Source organism: Homalodisca vitripennis, chromosome 2 (assembly GCF_021130785.1).
Source record: "Homalodisca vitripennis isolate AUS2020 chromosome 2, UT_GWSS_2.1, whole genome shotgun sequence".
Classification (NCBI taxonomy): domain Eukaryota; kingdom Metazoa; phylum Arthropoda; class Insecta; order Hemiptera; family Cicadellidae; genus Homalodisca; species Homalodisca vitripennis.
The window spans coordinates 35,608,113-35,632,016 of NC_060208.1; the positions used below are offsets into that span (position 1 = coordinate 35,608,113).

General features: G+C 33.4%; 1 protein-coding gene across 2 annotated transcripts in view; it reads right to left on the reverse strand.

Annotated features, from left to right (window-relative positions):
• The window catches only part of LOC124353797 (heparan sulfate 2-O-sulfotransferase pipe), a 120,718-nt gene extending 97,340 nt beyond the window's left edge, over positions 1-23,378 (reverse strand). For both annotated transcript variants that reach the window (XM_046803796.1, XM_046803795.1), the window contains exon 1: positions 23,143-23,378. In XM_046803796.1, the coding sequence (XP_046659752.1) occupies positions 23,143-23,240 (98 nt within the window). In that variant the 5' untranslated portion in view covers positions 23,241-23,378. The remainder of the gene's footprint in view (positions 1-23,142) is intronic.
• Between the last annotated feature and the right edge of the window lie 526 nt (positions 23,379-23,904).

Genomic DNA, 23,904 nt, shown 5'->3' on the forward strand with positions numbered 1-23,904 from the left:
GTCGGTTATGGATTCCAGATCAGCATGATAAGGAAGTCCAGGGATGTCGCTAATGGAGATTTCTCAAGGATCCGGAAGACCATGCAGTCTACCTCCTAGTTGCTGTAGCGTATCAGAGAAAGTGCGAGAGTGTAGAGATCAATCTCAATCTGGTGATCCACGACGCTCTTGACGCCTCAAAGAACACTGGACGTTGCTTTCTTCTATATCAGAGTTCCGCACGATGTTAATGAACTTCCGCTAAACTCGTCTCAAGTTACATAAGATCGCTATTACCGTACTGGCTTTGTTTTATTCCAGTCTTCACACAGAGACATCTGGAAGCTTCACGTCAGCTGCTGAAGCGACCAGTTTTTGAGGCTGTTTATGTCAAAAACCTCAAAATAACGAGAGACAACAATGGAAGCTATCAACTTATATCTGCGGTAAAACACGAGGGTCTTCAACACGGACAACGACGACGTGCTGACGGAAAAGTGACGCGAATCTATCAGAACGTGACCCTTCACTAGAGTCCGGGGAAAAGTTTCATCGTCACGTTTGGATATCCCTGCATGACATATTAACTAGCAGAGAATAGATTTTCAACAACGTTCCTTCTTACCAAACTACGTACCTCGACCAAAATGTTTTATCAGTTTTTTATACCTAATAATTATGCAGTTTTATTGAGAGAGTGATTTTTACATCAAAGCAAACCTATTCAGGTACATCCGGATTTTATTTACACAGAAAGCATACCCTAAATTCATTATATTTACAGTCTACACAGTTCTTTTAAGGAACTAACTCTTTGGCATTGCCCATTGCAGCTTTAAAAAATAATAGTTACGTATTTATTTTAAATGACTGACGTAATTGACTTTGAGTTACGATAATACAAACAAAGTTTTATTAGTAAGCAACACTTTTTCAGCTCGAGATTTGCCCCTGGAAAATGTTTAAAGTGTGCGTTGATTTATGTAGGTCCCACTGGGTCGCTTTGTACATTTCATGAAACAGCTTTATTTAATATATGTATAAAGTGTTATATATAATTTTTCTTGTTAAAAATGAGAGAATACAGTTACACAGTTTGAAAGTAAAAATAAAAATATCCATAGTTGTTACAACATATATTGTATTTTGTATTCGACATGTGAAAACAATATTACATAAGTATTTGGTTTATCATAAAATATAAGATGCGTCAAAAGTTTGAAGTAGCAAAATCTAGGGAATTTAGTTGTGGGCACAAAAATATATAGTGCTATGGGGTTCAGAACTAAAAATGGAAATAATTGTAATGTTTACAGAGAAAAGAGGACAGTGGCAGATCTCTCCCAATGTGTAGTTGCTAAAAACACAATGAAATAACCATAATAACATTGACTCTCAAGCAAATTAATAAGTTTTCTACCTTTTATGAAGTTAGCTGATGTAGAACAGTGTTTAAGTCAGTTTTAACTTCAACATTAATAACAAACAACGCATCTACTTCAGACAACAGTCAGTCATGTCAAATTTCATTAGAATGTCACGAATATCACTTGATCTACAAGGACCACAGATTCTGAGATATTATATACGCCTAATCAACTGTGTATGATAAAACTTTACTCGATTCGAACAAAAACATCTGAACAAAGAACAAAATTAATTGTTTACAAACAAAAACCCGATCGTAGTCGATCGTACTTTTGAAGTTGAGCGTAGACACCAAATGGGTTTGTCGATGCTTCCTAGTATTGTATTGTATTGTTAATGAATCTTTTTCATATCTGCCTAATAGTTGACTTTTCATATGGAAAGTATTTCCAAAACTATCCATACCCTGCCTAGATGCATGAACTGGGCACTTAACTGATATTACTACTATTATATCTCTAAAGAGTTAAGCAGCAATATACATTGGCTACATTGCTCTTGGTAAAAATTATCTGCAATCTCTCTTGGGAGAATCACCTCTATCAGTGTGTTCCTTGACAGATGCGGACAACGACATCTATGCCTGTAAATGATCTGAAGCCCTATTCTTCTGCGCTTATGTATAAAAGTAATCACAAACCGATCTGCAGCTTAGTTGCCTTCAGGTGTGGCCTAAAAGACCTTTAAAGGTGCTTCTGAATAGTCCTAACATAAACAAGCTAACAGTTTCCTTCCAGCATTAGCAACACACCAAATTTATTGCGCAAAGTTAAAACAATATTTTGGTTCTAAATGCAAGGTTATAAATATACCAGTATCAGAAAGAACTCATCTATCGGAGAAATACAGTACAGATCTATTTAAAAATCCAAAATAAAACTAATTATAAACGTAACTATGTAAACCTTTTACCACGTAAAACTTTCGTCCTTGACTTGAGTTGGAACTTGTCTATAACATTAAATTTAATTCATTGGGTACCCAGTCCGTTGTTTCTATTTCTAAATTTTTATGAATCCACATACAAAAGTGAACACTATTACTTTATTTTACTTGAGTTAATTTAAATTAATTTGAAATTAAATTAACGGAATGTTTGTTTTACATTGGACAATAATTAGTGCATCGTATTTAATTATAAAAACAGCATACAGTTACACAGCCTACAGGAATAAAAACCTTTTACAAATACACTTTTAAAATCTCATAATATTTTGAAGACACAAGTTGTTATTTGAAAACTTCAAACATATAATTTAAACATTGTTTTTAGCGTACTATTGCTTTATAGTGTAATAGTCTGCACCTAACCCAAATTTAAATTTAAACTGATCATTATTTAAGTATGGATTTTAGACAATTACTTACAAAGCACGCCTATTGCATCCCTTTCCATACCTCTGAGCGTAACAGATGCACAATCTCATCTTCAGAACAATTGCATTACTCTATGTTACTCTATGTTGTCTTATGTTACTCTATGTTGTGTATGTTATCAGTACATGCCTATTTTTGATCTAAGTCTGACACATTTTTTCATCCGACATCTGGGCAGGTAAGGTCAATGACCTCAAGAGCACATCAGATAGATCTATGACGCCCACCTTCATCCTCTATGTGCGGCAGATCCGTACCCCATTACTCTTTGTCGGCCGCCACCCGCCACACCGCGAGACTCTCAGACGTGAGGTCGCGCTTCGCTGCCTCCCGGTACCTCGCGTGTGGTTAGATCAACAGCCAGATGCATATTCATGAGTGTAAACGAACCTTACCGAGGTCCCTATATAGGCTTGAAACCGTCTGGCCTTAGTATTTAGGAACATTGATGCTAACAGCGTCAAGCTTTCTTTACATAATCGTTACTGATTGCTTAATTAGAAACGGATCAAATTTAAATTAGAAATGCGTCGAAAAATAACAGGAATTACGAATTAAGTTCTGGTAAAGCCCAAATTACATTTTTGTGAATGTTAATCTTATCTTGCATTAACATTATTTTAAATTCTAAACTAAAAGAAATGACATGGATAAGAATGATTGGTTATCTCGAATCCTTAAAACGTTTTCAAAATATGTTAAGAATACATTGTTGTATGCTTCTTTGTTTTATCGACTCTCATGTGTAGTATTCAGTGATTGCTAAATAAAAAGAACAATAATATCAAATTTTAAGGATTTCTAATATTTACACTTTAATTCAAAGTACTAACTGTATTTTCTAAAGCTGAATACATTTATATGGATTCTAAGCATAGTACTTTTGAAGAATAATCTATTCCCCTACGTAAGAGATAAAGGCGCCTTTATTATTTTTAAATGTTATGTTGGACAGGTAATAAAATGAACCAGACACGCTTTGAATAAAACAAAATTTTCTTATTTAGAAATAAAATATATTATTCCTTTGAATTCTTATGTAAAAATTATTAGAAAAAAAACTAGAATGTCACTCAATAATGGAAATAATTTTCAATATTATGCCACCTCCTTCTTTAGAAATTCGGATCAGTGCAATCCTCAATCAAACTGTTCATCGAGAGAGTTCAGCAAACTAATTTCAAAACATTTCGAAAAAATCCTGGTATAAAAGCAGAGTTGTAATAAAACCAGCGTTATAAACACAATTGCATAAGACAAACCATTTCTACAAGGAAGTGCTTGTTGAATGATAATTTCTTAAATACTATTATTAATTAACCTTTCACCACGATTCCCAAGGTTTAGGGCTCTTACTTATTAAGCTGTTAATTTAAAGGACGAGGTCAATTGAAAGACAAAAATTTCATTACTAAAGTGAATATTGAGCCTTGTTTTTGGCACTTGAGGACGGAACAGTCACGAATTGTCGACAGCCCACCGACTGTTCGTTTGCTCTGCCGTGATAGCCGCAGTTACAACAATGTCTAACTACTGCTATTAATGTCGTCGCGTCTTCATTTAATTTCCACTGCCTAATTGGGATGCGATGGTGGTTAGTGTTGTTTGTTTTAGCCCTGGTGCTGATAACCAAGTTACATGCAGGAGTGTACAGGCAGGAGCTCGAATAATTGTCAACAACTTGCCGAATTCGATCAAAAGTGTCCCCATGCTGAAGGCATTCAAAACTCGTCTAAAAACAACATTGACTACACACGCGTTCTACAGTATAGACGAGTTTATGGCACACAATTGGGAGACCTCTTAATTGGTTGACTGACCGGGGAAGTGTTGGATAAATTCGAATGAATGAGAGAGACTTCGGTGCTAGAATGAATGCAAAATTTTAGCTAAACAACTTGATGATAGCTATAACATTGTTTTCATGTTTTACGCATTAAATCATTTATTATTATTACATTTTATAATCATACAATCTAGTATTTCGTGAAAGCTGTAGAGGAATTTCCTTTATGAAACAAATTGACCGTCAGCTAGTTTTCGAGTAGATCGAAATAGTACCGAGAGAGTGAACAATATACCAAATGATAGATAACACCTAAATAATAAATATATCTGAGTCAGCTGTTGAGATAAGAAGTGTGATAGTTGCCTTTTCCAGCCCAATAGTTCTTCTCTATCACGTTGGCCACGCTGATTAATCTTTTACTTACATATCTGATAGATAAACAAATATGACATTTTCAACGGTTTTTTATTCGTTTTCTTATTTAAATAAACATACTATCACTTATTTCGATTTGAAAGGGTTTGCTGAATTTATAGTAATAACATTTCTGGTGGAAATGTATTTATTTTAATGACTATTTGTTCTCATAACATTGAAAAAGGTTTTTTTAGGCAGCATTATGTCTATTCCAAATTGTTTTCCAGTTCTCTAAAAACATCAATGGTAGCTTTTATTCCGTTATTTCATTCATTCTTCTGATGGCTCGGTGGGGTACATGTTAGACTGATAGCTGAAGGGAACGCGAATGTGGTACTTTCAGCTATGGAAATGCCAACTGTACTAGTTTTTATAAAACATCTTTATTAATATTACTCTAGCGAATTACTTTTAAATTCTTCATTTCACTGTCCTGAAACACGGTCAGTCTTAAGTGTACGTAGAGTGAATGCAAGAATTGAGATTCCCCGTTGAATAAGGACTCACTAACTCGCACTAACACTTATCTATCGATCACTAAATTGTCATTCTTGATTCTAACATTCTCTTTCTGACACTGAGTAAATTTATCTATTAAATAAGCTTGTCAAGGTGTAATGGGGTGTGTGTGTGTGTGTGTGTGTGTGTGTGTGTGTGTGTGTGTGTGTGTGTGTGTGTGTGTGTGTGTGTGTGTGTGTGTGTGTGTGTGTGTGTGTGTGTGTGTGTGTTTCTACAACACTCCTGACATCGAATACCCTACAAAATTTGATTACTTAATTGCTTCCATCCAGGAAAACTTGTTATAAAATACGATGGTCACAAAATAATCCTGTTAGACGATGGTTTGTTCTCCTGCCGCCGCCATACTTATACCCTATCTTAGTACAATGGCTATACAATTTCGGCTGCAAAGGATGTCATACATAGAGGGTTCTCCGTTTTAAATGGCGTATTTAGTATGTTGAATAAGGTCGCTATCAGAGAGATCTTATCACATACTAAAACATTCTAAACTACTAAAAGCGATACTAGACGGGAGGATCGTCAACCAATCCGATTTGTGATATCGATTATGAAACATAGTCAGCATACAGCGACTTCCTACTTACTTCCAAAGTTAGTTTTCGTTTGTTTGTGTTGGCAATCAAGTTGATTTTCGTAATACACGGCAAAGCTTACTATGTGATAATATATCAAGTAAAAATGTCGAATGGAAAATTATATACTACCCGTAATAATCAAGAGTTTAATCTGTTGAAAGTTGATGAAACATTGTGCTGCTAAAACAAATTGTCTTGTTCATTGATCAAAGTCCTACGCAGCAGACTAGTGTTATATGAAATATACTATTTAACAACTGGAACATAAAGTTTATATATTCCAAATAACATATTTTTTGGTGAAAAATGTTTAATTATATTTTTTTATTTTAAATTTCATAATAGCCTTTGACTCTGACTTTAATTAGCACAGAGAAATATCGGATGAAGGTCTACAAAATACAATAATAATTTGTTCTGATAAAACTTGTCATTTGGAAAAGGCACCTGTCTCGCCATGAACCCAAGGAGCCGATGACTTATCACCGCTTTCAGCCTTGGCTGTGACCGATGACGTTGTTCTCGTATTGGCGACATTGACACACCTAACTCCGCCAAGAGTCAGGGACATCTGTGCAGAATAACTAAAGTTTGACTCTCATTGCTAAATTACTTTCAAATGCTGACAGGCTAGAAGGTCTTCAAATAAACATTATTTTCTGAGTACCCTATCAACGCTGTACAATAAAATTATTTCACGCCCCGAGAATTCTTGCTGCCCCATTAAGAGGGCACTGAGTTAAGACTAAATATTTTCTTTTTAACCTTTTCATTTTGTTATACTATAGTAATATTACCATTTCCTTTTCTGAGAAATAATTAATGAGTGAGATTTTGTGCTATTTTAATCTTTATTTGGGCACTTAATTTTCATTCTATACTATTTTAGGTTGTAAATATTCCCATACTTAACTGACTCATCACTAGATATGCTTATCTTTTTATGCACGATTTTCCAGCAGATTTTTAGTGCTCACAAATGAAACTACCCATTTTACCCTTTCCATTTTATTATAATATAGTAATATTATCTTCCATTTTGTTATAATATAGTAATACTATCTCTTACTTTTCTGAGAAATAATTAATTAATGAGATTTTGTGCCATTTTATCTTTATTTGAACAGTTAATTTTCATTTGACACAATTTTAGGTTGTAAATATTCCCATAAGTAACTGAATCATCACTATATATGCTTATCTATTTTTGTACTTTTCTCCAGCAGCACTTTAGTGCTAACAAATGAGACTGCCTATTTTGACCTTTCCATTTTGTTATAATATAGTTATTAATATTATCTCTTACTACTTTACTGATAAATGATTAAATAATGAGATTTTGTGCTATTTTATCTTTATTTGGACAGTTAATTTTCATTTGACACAATTTTAGGTTTTAAATATATACTTAACTGAATCATCACTAGATATGCTTATCTATTTTTGTACTTTTCTCCAGCAGCACTTTAGTGTTCACAAATGAGACTGCCTATTTTGACCTTTCCATTTTGTTATAATATAGTTATTAATATTATCTCTTACTTTACTGAGAAATGATTAAATAGTGAGATTTTGTGCTATTTTATCTTTATTTGGACAGTTAATTTTCATTCTATAGAATTTTAGGTTGTAACTTTTCCCATACTTAACTCACTTATTACTATAATTATATGCTTTTCTTTTTTGTACGTTTATCCAGCACGGATTGTACGTCACTGAGTACCGGACGCTTCTATCCCTACAAATAACTGTACCAGTGTAGAGGAGGACACGGCATTTCCGCATGTCGACTAACGGTGGCAGAGTAATGCTGATCTTAGATAGCATAGAAGGATGTCAGTGCCCCGCGTGTGTGTGTGTCCAGAAGTGACATATATAGCGTACTGTACAATGTGTAAACGCGGACAATGAAATCCACTTCAAGACCGTTGGTTCCACCACAAGTTCAAGGTTCTTTATTGTTGGCCATTGTCCGTTGTGTTCTATTTCTGCACTGGATGTCATAAGAGCTTGAGCTCACACAGGAAATATTCATGGATTTCAATTCTGGAAGAGGTAATGTAAGGATAAAAATATTTTTATCACGCAAAGATATAACCATTCGCTTCTGTTAATCATTAAAAAACAGTACGATATAAAAAATAATACATCTAAAGTATCAATATGTTGGCTGCAATTATTGCATGAAACCAGTTACTACGTTACATAATAGTCGGCTTTCTATGAAGGTTGTTATATGTATCAGTTTAACGATCGTGTGGTCAGGCTTGCCAACCTTTCTGACAGGCAAGGTCACTGAAGCTACAACCCCGCCCACTCATACTTTCCGTTCCGAGATCCGTTCACCAGTGAAGAAGATAAACCAGTAAGGCGCTGCGTAACTATCGGGTAATTGCAGACCGATTTCACTCCCTCCTTAAATTTGAAAGAATGCTGAAAACCGACCTGCTAACATACGAGGTCCAATATACCCTCGATCCTCGTATATTGGATCACTATGTACTAGTAGGCGAGGTTTTGTAGATTTTTTACACAATAATAGTATTTATTATTGAGTTTTACTCGTAATTATAAACCTACAATAATAAAAGCCTAAAGTAGATGATATTACGTATTCTATAGTACTTTCTGATAAGTATTTGCCGGGAGAAAATAAACATAATATTGTAAGACAAATTAACAGAAGTCCTGTGTTCACTAGATTATAATGGAGGAGGATGAGTTGATTTATGGCCTCCTATTATTATGTTGTAAAACATCTACTTATGATACAGTTTTAATCGTACCTACTATTAGAAAAGTAGCAGTAACCAGACCCCATTGCGTCCTAACAGACCAAACAGACTTTCCTGATGTTGTATGCACAATTTCATGTCTATAGACATGTCTACAGTGACTCAAGATCATTTATTCTCGAGACACTCTCAAGTTACTAGTTGTAAGGCTTTTCTAACGCTCAGCCAATCCCCAATCACCATCATCGAAATCTCTCTTGCCTATATATAAATTAGCCGATACAACCTACTATTGAAGAATCCGACGAAACGAAAGGAAAGTCTCACCGAACAATAAACTGTCTCTTATTAACACTGTGAAATAACTGCACCAAAGTTTGTTTAAATTTTGCTTTATTCTACGATTTTTTCTTTGCTATTGTGGTTATCCATAAGAAAATGTAAAAATGTTAGCTAACGCCCAGCCCGAGTGGAATACTTTCGCCTGAGCTGATGTAATGTGTGATTGTGATTCTCGTACTCGTGACTTATGCTCGGGACTAGCAATATGTGAAGTGACAGCACCGGACTGGACTCCAAGCAGCTTTTGAGTATGTTTAAGCCCTTTTATATTCCCCTTCTTTTATTCTTTCTGTTCTTTATTTTTATATGTATACCTTCCCGCCTGACGAAGAGGATATATCCCAATCCTCGAAACCTTATGTTAAAACTTTTTGTAACTTTGTAACCTTTTGTTACTTTAGTAATAAAACAGAAAAATACGCTTATTTTTACAGTGGTAAACGATATTATTACATATAAATCACTTGCAACGTGCATATATATGAACATGTCAGTTTAGCAATGGATTTTCCTTGCAGCACAAATCACTGAGTAATAAGATTAATTATTTTAAATAACTTAAACTCGAAATTACTTTTATTTAAAGGAGAAAACTGTGATGGCATTAACTTGTTGTTCAGTTGAACCATTTTTCATGACAATATGACTTTAAAACGAAGAATTAGATTGAAAGTCTCAGATTTGTAGTAGTAGTAGTAGTAGTAGAGCATGAAATATTCATCTAAAGTAGTTTTTGTGGTTTCCAAAAAACGTATCAATAACTCGAAAATTAAGCGCCTTTTACTAGGGTCGGGATTTGTTGTTTAGGTTAGTCACCCCTTTGAATATTATCATTGACTTATGGGACACTCTGTATAGTTTGAAACAGGTTTAAAATAGATCGTATTAGTAAAGGCAACGGTTTTATTATTCGCTTTCTCTGTTACTTTATTGATGAGATCGCTTTCTATTGACAATTTAACGACTAATGTAGGGCGTGTAAGTCATACCGTACTTAACTACATCCTCTTATCGTACTCAACTACACTCACATATCGCACTTAACTACAGCCACATATCGTACTTAGCTGCAGTGATATTACTGTCTGAATCTATCTGAAACTGTATGGTCGGTAAATAGTTCCTGGTATGTTTTTAACAAATATAAATAATTCACGTTTAAACGTGTTTTCTTTTATGAGTTTTCTGTGCCTTTGCGAATAAAAATCAGAATATTCAATGGTTTTTGTTTTTTAATGTATGTAAACAATTGTTAATAATATGATTAAATTTGACTCTATGTAATAATTATTTTGCATGATATTGGATGAATAAGGAGAAATGTAATGTTTAAATTATTGAATCTCTGTTCTTGTAGTTCTAGGATTAAGACACTCCAATAACAGCTAATAATTCCAATAAGTATGTGTAAAAGTTGCGAGACAGTCAATACATTTTACTGTTTCCTTTAAAAAGATCTCTAGTAACACAAATATGTTTTAGTATGCCAAGAAGTTTTAAAATAAGATCACCTCAATGACATATTACAAATAAATTCCGGCTACAAGACAGGCAAAATTACATAGCTAGCACTGTTTTTAAAATTTACATGCCAACAACATCTTTCACTAATAAGATAAAGCTGCAGATCTTGTTGGAGAATCTTGGCCATTTAAGTTAAAGTCTTTACTAATTAACTCTACTGGCATATGCACTGCGATTGCAGATGGGATTTCAAAGAAGATAGTATATTGTATAGTATGACTTTTAATTAGATTGTTAATTTATCTCATTACTAAAGACGTTAAAAATACTTACAATTTTTAATAAATATTAACGTTTTCAAAACACTTTGGAAAAACAATGTCTTAGCTAGCACCTTGGTAGAGTTACAAAACCATTTATTTAGAATCTAAATAGTATTCAATAATGTTGAAAATACACGCACACGTTGATCTTATAAGGATCTTATAGGATCATATGCTTTAGATAAATTTATATTGAGCCTTATTATATTTCATTGACCACAGTATCTTCGTAGTTTTACATAATAATATAATGGTTAACAACATTTTATTGTATATCCCAACAATTATATAGTTCGATGTCCACGTTAGAACAACCAATCCCTAAATTTATCTGATAATAAAGCAATCAATTAAGAAACTATTCAAGTGTATTTTACATACTAAAAAAGGCTCAAATTTTGCTCAAAAATTCTTTTTAACTCTTTTCAGCAGTGTTTAGGTCATGAGTTGAACGATAAACAACAAAGGGTTAAGACAAAGCGTGCACCATCAATAAATAAAAATCTCAAAACTGCAAATATATAAATAATTAGTCGCTTAGTCTACTTAATTATTTACAGATATTTTAAATCGATTAGTTAATCATAACAAATAGTAAAAATAATGGTTATTGATAAATCAGCTAAATATTTAACAAATGAAACTGATACGGCAAGAATGAACACTTTAAATTAGCCGAAAATGGTGTACTAAAATTAATACGAATAGATCTTTCGATTAAATCATTATAAGATTAATTCAAAACTAAAGTCACTCAAAATCATTAAGTTTCCAATCCTACTTATGTCTTTATCGTTAAAAATATTATTATTGTAACCAATTGTGTAATAAAGAAGCAAACTATATTAGAATGATAAACAAGAGACATAAATGAAACAGTAAGGAACGATAGCTATTAAATAGACAGTAGTTTAACCTCTGTGAAATGTGACTCTCGTTAAGCGAGATTGCAGGTGTCGTTATTTGCAACGTATTCCTCATTAAAAGATAGTGAAAAACGATGACTAGCGTCAGACCAACGACTTCTGTCTGCAACCGTTAAAGTCTCTAATGAGGCAACTATTTAATTATCCACTTTCTCTGTTCCTTTATTAATGTGATCTCATTACTCCCGATTGCCATTTTATTCTATAAATGATTAGACCTATGCATAGTTATTTAACAGTACCAATTGACACATTCATACATTAATGGATATTATAGGATTGATTCTAGAAATCTCACAAGGCATTGAAATGGTTAAGCAGTCAAAGTCTATGTTATTATTTTACTATAAACCGTCGATATAATCCCTAAAGTCCTCCAGGGTTCCGGTGTTATCGCCAAAAAAGAACTGTTATTATTTTGATGAGTTGAAGCGGAGAGATTCTAAAAGGGTAACAGGATTGCTAACAGCATCTTACAGAAATATATATCACAACGTTTCGAGGATTAAAATCTAATCTCTTCATCAGGCGTCAAAGATTCTAAAAAATAAAGCTAAGCCTATTCGTTTTAATTAATCAAACGAGATATTCTGTTTTCCCCAATGGACAACCCATGCGGTTATTAGAATAATACTCAAGTAGTCACATCTATAATTTGCGTGATCGTTCGAGGGTATATGCTCAGAGAAACCAACCTTTGCTTACGGTATAAGAATGGTAAGTATTTAGGTAAAATAATTACTGTGAATACAATTTTTACAAATCAATATGTTAAAATATGCAAGTAGTATTTTCTATGACGCACCTTCATAAGGACTTTTGGTCCGTAACAGCAATGAAAGAGAGACTTTATAGCCTTAATATTATCCTGGCTAATCATTAATTATTCACTCCATAATGTAGAAGCGCTAACATGACTATGATCATCTCTAATTCCATAGTACTTCTCTATCCCTTGGGTTAGAAACTGGCATTCAATTTTTTTTTTTTATTAAAATAAAAATGTATTACATATAATTCAATTTCTTCATTTTCTGTAGTAATTTCTTCACTTTTATAAAACAATATATTTTGAAACTGTGTGGTATTAAAAATAAATTTGCGTATTAGAAACCGTGAATTATGAGGTCACAACGTATGTTACGTAATGTTTGAGAAGTCAATAAACAATTTCCGGATCAGTGGTTTCGATCAATTTTGAACTCATCAGCTTTCTTCCTCTCAACTGCCGATTCTCCCTACAGAAAGTTTCCCTTGAAAAGTATTTCCAGCAGAAAGCCTCGACTAGGCGGCACAACTCTGTACTGACTCAGGTCAATGCTCTGTTCTTGCTGTCCTTGCCCGTGAACTAGTACCTGGTACAGAAGCATATGGTTGATGACAGGTAATTATACCCCTTCACGCCCCAGCCACTCTGGTCTGTGCCCCGCTCCTTGCGGCTTGCTACATTGATGACCAAGTTATGGTACATTATTCTCTTGTGCTGTAAAGGGAAAATATGGCGCACTCTGCTCGAATCACGGAACTTACTTAAAAGATGCTCTTTTAAGTGAAAAAACTTTCCTTAACTGTTTATATAGCCTACATTGTGCTCCAAATTATATGCACGCTGAAAGGATCTTGGAAGCTACAAGAGATATAGCAAATAGTAAATGGACAAAGTTGTGCGTAATAGCAAGACGATAAATGTAATGTAGTAAAGTTGACTATTGATTACGTCGTTCATTCCCTGCGCTCAAAAAACTGTTTTTGGTCAACATTTTGAAACTGTCACAGCTCTCTTATTAGTATCTACATTGAAAAACGCTTTTTCATGAAATCTGCAAGAATTTTATTCTATTTTATGAATATTATAATGAAATTATCACAAAACCATACAAAAACGGGTTTTTATGACTTATTTCATAAAAAAACAAAGTATAAAATAATACATTTTTATCGTATTTTTGAAATCATTAATAAATCTACTTTCTTTTTATTAAGTAAAATATGGGACACTGCATTTTTAAAATTGGACTCGAACCCTATAACTCCTCATTGTTGGTCATGAAAAATTGTAATACCTTTTTTGACGTGACAACGTCTTAAATTAGGTTGCGGCTCGGAGTCACTCATGAAAAAGTGTAACGCCCGGTAACGTTACGATGCCCGTCCAGTGGGTCCGCCGCACGGGATCCGCACGGGATAAAGCAGATAACTGTGGGTCCGCCGCACGGGATAAAGCAGATAACTATGTTTATTCGTGAAAATGTGGAGTGCTTAGATTCGTCATTTACAACAACTACAACAATAAAGGTAAATAATTGTACACTGATATTTCATTATCGTAAACTATGATTGATTGATTAATTGTTAGATTGACACAAAAGTTGAGAAACTGAGTTTATAGGTTATGTCATACTATTGACAAATGTTGATAGTGTTAAGTAAATTATTAGTTCAAATCACTCTGCAATCAATCGTAATTCAGTCGATTGAGAAGAAACAGCGCGTATTGCTAGTCAAACATTTAAAATAACAAATTATAACCTCCCTGTCATAACAGTGCGACCAAACAAACGAACTAAACCGACCAATCACCACGCGCGGAGTTAGAATTTAACTGTGTTTAGCAAGAATTTCAAATTCCAATTTTAGTAAATGTTTTATTCAACTTTACCATTTACAATAACAAATTTTAATTAATTTCAAATTATGTACAATGTTTTAGTAAACAAAATATATTTCTATAGTTAAAATTTGTGCGATTCTTATTTTCATTCAATTCCTTGTTCCTATTGTGCAATTTAATAATATTCATATCAATAAATATTCTACCGAGAAAAAGACGTTGTCACGTAAAATCTTCGCCCGTAAAACCGACTTTACAGGCAACCATAATTTTTTTTACACTGTATAGCCTTTGTACGTAGAAAAGTCCATGTACCTTCCAGGATTCAGGTTTAATCATGTAATTTTCGAATATGAAAAGTTTATTGTTTATTACTAGCTAATAAATTGTAATTTTACAATCAAAACTGAATAGTTAAAGTAGTAATTCAAAAAACTGTTACTACGTTTAACACACTGAAAGGGCTTAACACAGTTTCAGTTGAAGGAGCTAAAAATCTATGTACCTAAGTATAAACGTAAGAGTGTATAACACAGAATCCTTTAATATAACTGAAAATTTTCTGTCATTTCCCACTATTTGTAGGCTATATAAACCAAAAGTTGTTATTTTTAGCTTTAAAAATTCATTTTTTTAATAATCATAGTTTTTATTTGGGTTGTTCATCTTATAAAGACTTTCAAAAATATATGTAACTATACCTAATGTGTAAACTTTTGTTATCAGTACAATATAAAATCATAAAGAAAATCATGTATAAAATAAGTAATGTACATTCTTGAGATAGTTTATTCTTTAAATATAATATTAGTTTTACGAATAAAAACTAAACATGACTATCGTAGAAGGATCAAATTAAAAACTCATATCCAAAATCAAATAAAAACTGTGATCCTCTATCAACTCTAATGATCATATTACAATTTTTACCACCAACGCTTAAATATTCATTACAGTTAATAGAACATATGTGAATGTTCTGTGTCATTTCGAAAAGATTTAATTCCTACATCAACTTCTACAAGGAATACGGTTATGGAACAGGTATATACCCTTTTACTAAAGCAATACCGTTTCATCACACATCACAATGAATCATATACGGGAGGTGTCAATAAATGTATTGTACTTTCATATTCAGTTGTCCACAAATTTTAAAATTGTGTCGTGTATTGTTAGACTATAATACACTTTCACAGTATATATAAAGGGAGAGGTGGTAGTAATAACTTTCAATAAATTATTGTAGAAACGTTTATGATAGAAATAGCAACAAAAGTCATAAAGTTTGTAGTAACACATTTCACCTCACTTTATTGCCTATAAATCGGCTATACTGAATGCATCTGCTGATACACTCCGTAGATAGAAACTGTGTATTTTTGAACAAGTGGATGTGTAGTGAAAGTGAACATAAAAGCTTATTTAAATAAAAAGGTGGATAAGGATATACAGGGCATAACCTTATTAGAAGAAACGTATACATCTATTAATCGTAATTGAAATACGAAGATACTACACATATTATTGTTATAGACCAGGAACCAAGAGACAACTATTTGCCTATTATAAAAGCACACAACCTACTTTTTCTGGAACTTGATAGAGAACTATATATCCTGGTACAGAAATCGATCTCAGTCATACTAGTTTTGATCGATGGCAAAAGCAGGGAGGTTAGTAAAAGGTTTAAAAGTAAAAACGATTATTTTTTCTCAGAACATATTTTTCTTTGTTTGACAAATTAAAAACGAACCAACAGATTCGTAAATGAATGTTCATTCATCACTAATAAAACTTCCAATATTTAAAGATGCGTGAAGTAAGAAACATGCATAGAGTAACTTTTTATAACCTGAAGCTCAACTTTACTAAATATTAATACAAGGCTTTCATTAGGCAATAATAGCACTAAAAAATATTTGTTGGTCATCGATACGAAGCATTATTTTAATTTCAAAATGCTCTTATCTAGGATTTCATTATGGATGCGAGAACCTAAATAAAAAAAAAACATCTAGTACCACGTGCATATTTCCAACTCATAAAGTTTGCGTTTACTTTTGGCCAATCAATCAATGTTTACCATACCAAATACAACAAACCATGGTGAAAACAGTACCCGTAGCTTGGATCACAAGTAGTGCTCAAAATTAAAGAAGAAAGGGATTTTTAAGAAATTCTACACACAACTGATGATTCTACCTATATTTATCCAACATTTAGGTGATGATTATGACATACTTTTCACAAACTATCTAAATAACTATTGAATGGGATTTAATGAAAATGAATATAATATTATAAAACATAATATAAAGCAGATAAGCATACATTGAGGGTTTTTGTTCGGAATGCATGCCTTGAAAAACTATACATGGGAAACATTTATATGCAAAATATACGAATATTTACACATCTACAACGCCAACAAACCGGCTGTGGAATATGACCTTGAGTTTTTTTATCTATTAGAACAATGTCACGCATGCAATCCAACGTCCTTATTTTGTTCGTAGCGTTGTAGGGAATCTCTCATTTAAAATATATAATTAATACTGAGTATTTAACCAATAAAGTACAATACAGTGTGTTTTATAAAAATCCAATAAAAATATCGAAAAAAAGCATTTGGATTCAAATTAATTAAATATATATCTAAATGATTCTCCTTTCATGATTCCGCGACCAAATATAAGGTTGTAAAAGTTTATAAGGTTTATCATCATTCTTATGGGTCTACAATGTAAATAGCCATCGGTACAGCTATTAACCGTATAAGAAACAACAAATTTAGTGGAATGTGCTTCTAAAATAGAATAAACTATCAGTTTTAAAATCCCTATCATTGTCATCATCATAATAAAAACTAGTTTAGTGAAACTAAGATTTTACACGTTTTCTACCTATACTTTAAATAGGTATTTAACTGAATGTTAGAACAAAGTATCACATTTGCGCTTACTAAACTCTTCTTCTACTGAACAGAAACACTTACCTTAGTTAACCACCATTTTTGATATCGGAAGTAATCAATGACTAAAATATTTAATCATTTACTCGTCCTTTAATAATGTAACGTCAATAAACTCTATATCATTTGATTACATTTGACTAGCGTCACTGTTAACGTGATGTCTGCCAAATAATTAGAAATATTAGCCAGTATAGTCTCTAGGCTAAGCGTCAACCCACTTTCCTGGCATACTACGTCTTCTAAACGCTTTCGGAGTATTTCAAAATGCTGTAACAACTACCGTTTTGGCCCATGGTGCGTCTTAAGATCTAGATTCTTCGATGCCGAAATCCATTGAAGACATCAAGCGTTATTACTGGAATTTTGAATACATTTGCTATCAATAAATTATTTTGCTTAATATCAAGGCGTGTAATTAACTTACGTAAATTTAATTTGAAGGGTGTCACCAGCAGCCAGCCACCCCCTGTTTGCAGCGAGATACCGAACTTCTCTGGTATATTTATGTATTTAGGTGGTGTGTGCGTGAAGGCACGCACTCATGGTTACTCGCATACCGTGGCTTTCAGACCATGCATCCTCATGAGCATTTTTGTCATGAGGGGGTTTTTTCGGTAAAAATGTTAGTAAATAAGCTCCCATACTGAATCTTCTGTTTGGAACTGTAATCCATTTGAATCTTCAAGTGATGATCTCATATTGATGATTTGAATATAAAATGTTTGGAATTTTTATTATTCGGGTTTTTTCATTAAAATGAGAGGCCGATCCCATTTTAAAGCCTTATTCTGTCCGTCCTCATGGGCCACTGGCCTGTGCGAGGATCTTATCAAACAGAATAAAGGGAGAGTCGATACAGTATATAGGCAGTCGAGAGACAGGATTTCAACCTGCACTATCTCTAACTCAGGCCCAAAGTCTAACGTCTTAGACCACTCGGCCATCGGCCCACCAAAGGAATTAACTCGAAATTAAAAGTTTAACAGTGCTCTGTATATTTCTAGTAATGGTTGTTTGTTTCGTTTACCGATATGTAGAGCGCGACCTCTACTTTTCAAGTGGCAATGGATTTTATCATTGGAAGTAATATCTTCTTACAGACTGTTACATAACCAATGAACGTGGACGAATAGCCGTAATACATGGCTCGCCTCCCGTTGGATTACTATTGTACGATGAGTTGGTACAGTCCCCAACATGTCTGCAAGGACTGTCAGTTCCACGACCACGAGCTCTTGTAGTTGCGCCTACCGGGATGTCTCAGAAGCAGGGCGCAGATCGCCTAGAGGTCACGTGAGCTCAGAACCAGGCCCTATTATACAACAGTCCTCACTCTTCAAGAACTGTTTATCTTTATGCTAATCATCCCAGTCACCGCTCCACTTTCTACATCTGCTTGCTCGCCTGTTACAGGCAGCCCGGCACTGATAAGTTCTACACCGGCGTGTCTCCCAGCAATATGAAATATATAAACTTCCACTTTCATTGCAATCAAAGAAAGCGTCATGCATAAAACAAGAAGAAGCATTGTTTGAATGCGTATCCAACCTTGGAAAATGTTCACTTGGCGGTTGAAGTAATAGATTAGCATCTCATGTTAGGCAAGTTTAGTTTAGCCTATGTACAACATTCATTCTAACACAATAAATACGATTTGCAACAAATTAATTAATGATTTCGAAATTTCATTCGTTATCTCTTAATTTATATCCACTTTTAGTAAAGAGCCCAAATAGCGATACTTTCTGTCCCCGATCTTTTAGGATGAAAGGTAAAAATGTGTTGCCTAATAGGTGTGTACGATGAATATTGAAGAAAATCGGATTGTGTGGAAATAAGAAAATATATAGACAAGAGAGAGGACGAGAGCCTTGGTCCAGTCGATAGAAAAGGACAGGAGACGAAGATAAAACACACAATCTGACAACACTGCATGATATCAGCTGATCGCATGTAAATAAATAACTAGAAACATAAACTCACTGTTTTACTTTGATTTTACTTTTGTGGAAGAAGCAAATGAAGAGTTTATACATTAATTATGTTGTTTGTTTAACAAACCTTATTTCAAACAAGATGAATGGTTCTGACTTTCAATTCATACAATCTATGTGATGCGTATTACAAACCAATTTGTATTTCGAAGAAATGCGAGATAAAAAGTGCAGTTATTTTGATTTTGCTACATAGAATATTTAAATGACACTGGGAAGAAAAGGGCTGTAAGTTTAAAACCAGAGAAAGCCCAAACTTATATTGTTTATTTCATTCCACTAGTTTTTTGAATGATCTGAGACCATGAGAATGTTGCTAGAATCGTGTTCTTTGTTCATACATAATGTTGAAATATAGATTTAAATGTTATTTAGCCTGCTGATTTACAAAAGTGTGTTTGTATATAAAAAAATAAATCAAAATGAATATAAACATTGCAAAAGCATAACAATTAAATCTTTATCGTAAACCTTAAGGGGTTATTAGGAAAGTTTGCATTGGAAAATATACTTAAAACTTAGTCTGAATCATAATACTTTATAATAATGTAATTCATACAATCAAACTCTACACTTCAACCTTTAGTTTTGAAAGAGAATAGACATTATATCCATTGGAACTTGAGTGGGAGAAATTTTATTCGGTAAAATTAGTTCTGTTCAATGACGTGTAGGTAGCGCTACCATAATCAATTTTCTGTTTAAAGATGCAACCCATTTGAATCTTCTAGCAATATTCTCTACATGATTAACTGAATGTAAAATTTTGGGTAGCACTTATGTCTTATTTGAATCTTCTAGGAATGATCACAATCTGATTAATTAAATGTGGGTTATTTATTAATTTGTCAGAGTTTACTCAGTATAAGTTTCTTTTTTCTGTAATATATTTTATAACTAGTGTTTCTATCGTTGTTCGCTAGATTGCACATAGTCACAATGTCTGAAATAGCAACAGTTTTTTTAGCATAGGGGAGAATATATTATTATGGACTGTGTATTAATTCAATATTTAACTCTTGCAGCCTCTATCCTAGGAAATGTAGGACTCTACAAGTTTTACTGGAAGGCAAACAGTAAATCATGTTTTAACATATGTAAAATTAAAAACTTTAACAGGTTGACTGTCCTGCGAGATTAAAAAGATCATATCCTAAGTCAAAGTCAAGGTCAAAAAGCTCCCCTCACGCGTCCGTAGGCCGCTAGAAGCGCAATTATCTTGGACTGGGCGTGACGCACGAGGTGGAATCGCAAAATAGAGAAAGGTTCGGTCACGGTCACGGTTATTGTTACGGTCACGGCGGCAGGTAAAAATCAGAGCTAATAACATTCCCGAAGTCACGTGAATATCAATAGTTCGTAACATCAGTCCCCGTTTTAATTAAACCGGATATCGATTTATATTCCACATGGAAACCCACGTTAGCCCGAGAGGCATCATATAAATCAACTGGCGCAACAAAGACTGTTACAGGGAGAGCAGTCTGGAAACTCTAGATGTGCTGTAAATAAGCAACAAATGCCTGACTATGCCTTTTAATTAATTCGGGGGAATTAGAAAAGGCTAATTATTTTAGCGTTTACCTTAAAAATTAATCTCGAATTAGTAACCTATGACCCACTATTTTCCGCATATAAAATACTATCAAAGGGATTCAAGCACTTCCTTACAACCTATATTGCTTTTAAAAAATAAACATGGCAATATTGTATATCTTTTAATCCTGATGAAAAATCATACCCAAGTTTGCCTATTCATCCATTTGGCTCTCAATCACCACCTAATAAACTATTTTACTTTCATGAAAAGTTGGCAAAGTCGTGCCGTATTTTTAATGATCGTCGAAACTGTTTGTTCTCATTCAATATCTTATGCCCTTATATGTCCTTATCTTAAAAGATGTTCTTGACTTCCTCACACCCCACGAAAAGATTAATGATTAGTACATGTACAAAAATATATGTTTACGTTCAACTTTAATGAATGAAATATGAAATGTACACACTGTTAATAAGTTAATACATAAATGCGTTTTCGGAAAAAATTATATATATGTATATAATTATTTTACCATATAAAATATTTTAACACGAGTCCAATTTAAGAAAATTTTAAAATCTATTACGGTACTCACATTTTTTCTAATCTCTACTGGATTACACGTAAAACAGTTATGAAATAATCGCCTTCTATAAGATAAACATTTCAAGGCTTTTACATATCATTCCGTAATTTTTTAATAGAAGCATATAGTATTAAGAAATAGGAATTGCGGTTGAAGGGCCAGGTAGTCACTCACCCCCATACTCACGAGCGCTTAAAGTTTGGACCAACCTGGCACTTGCCGCTTTCATCAAGGATTTATTCAGTAACATTTCAACTCGTGACTAAGCAACACTGAACAATTTCAGTGCATTATACGTTGTTTTGTATGATTGTTCTTATCGCGATGTTTACAATCTATATATACCAATCGATTTAGGATAGTTTTACAAAGAACAAATATGTATCTGGAGAAGTGCACTACTTAACTAATATGGTGGATATGCGACCGACCTTAACCTCCTGCATTTGTGTGTCTGTACGTGTAAAACTACCTTAGTCCCAGTCGAAGTCACAATTCGCTAATAATATAAGACTTGAATTCGAAAATATGTGTAACCGTAATAAATAAAATAAGGTACAGGTACGCCAGACTTGCCGCTTAACAGGGATTGCTCTAGTCCAAAGCGCAATTGGTTCTAGAAACATGCAGCGGAAAACAGACAAAGTAAAAGATACAAAATTAAGATTTTAAAGCTAAATTTATTCTCGTGATACTACCCTAAGTTGTCGACTTCGCTAAAGCTTAGCCAAACCCTATGGAGTAACATGCACCATATGAAGCTTCGTGCAAAATGTCAAATCTATATAGAGGTTCTCGTGATATCGTGCCGACATATAGACAGAAATTAATTTCTTTCCAGTCCATCAAGTGGATTGAGTGATTGGCACTGATAACCACTGTGTGCTAGTCTGTATTTTGTTAAAATAGAATTCTAATAAAAACATGATCATAATATTTATATTCAGATGAAAAATAATAGAAATACAAGTACTAAACAGTGAATCCAGTTGACTTAACATAATAATGTGGCATCAGGTTTTGTACATGTTTTTGTAGCACGATTGTTATAAGACCAGACACTCCATTTAATGTTGTTTACAATGTTGATGTATTTGATGATATAAAAAATCATATTAGCTAAGAAATACTTTTGATATTTCATACACAATTATTGTCTAATACGCATTGGATTTTCCTTTTAGAAGACACACACTTAAAAATGTTACTGTACGTACTGATATTTTTCATATAGTCTAATATAGTCTATTTAATATAATAATAGTAGTTCTGGGAGATTATTTGGAAAACTTAATTTTATTTTTTTATAAAAGCATAATAAATATTAATTTCTGATAAGTAATATAAAAGTTGTACACATATAAAAAGAACTATTAATTTATGTAACATAGTCGTGTTGTCGTATAATAACGATAAGCTAGATAAGTTTTGTTTTCATACTGCATATATTCATTATGTTACCATTTTTTAATTTTAGCTGTACATAAGTGCATTCGTCTTCTATGCAGATAACAACAATTATAAGAACCAACACCTTATAAATAAATAAATTACCTTTTCGGGACCAGCATCCTTCTCTGTCTGAAAATGTTATCCATTGGTTTGTGTCCTTTGATTCTATTTGAAACCACTTTATGGAAGACCCACTTCATCAGTCTGTACCATAAAATTAACAAAATAACATGTCATGAACACGATATTACCGAAGCAGCGATAGAATCACGTGACCTAACAGCGCAGACGACGCTCGGACACCGAGTGCACGGCAATTGTGGTGGCGACTGTTTGAGGTTAGGAGAAGGGAACTGTTGCTATAAACAAACAGCTGATCCCCCCTCCACGTTGAGTGGGCGCATGCGCACAGCCGCACATCCATTCCATAGAAGCCGAAATCCTTTCTATGAGGTGAATTTGCATAACTTGCGCTACTCGTCTAGAAGAATGTCGAACTTAATCAGCCAATGACGAATGAATATTAATCGCACAAATTGTGTACTCTAATAACAAGATATATTGATCTACACTTATAAGACAATATGATCGTTTATTTCTTTTGATGTGTCGATTTAAGGCAGACCTTTAAGGAAAAAAAGAGCGAGAAGAAGGAAAAAGAGAATGTACATAGTAAAATCATCTGCGATCCTTAATACACAGCTCTGACAGTGAAAAGGTGTGACTTTTGGTTTTTGTGCGAGTAAAATCGTGACTAATATGTTATACTGTTGTGCGACTTCATTGAAGACAGCGTAATTAATAATAATAGTAATTTAAATAATCGATGGTTTTGCGTAGTACATCCAATGCAGAAAACAATTT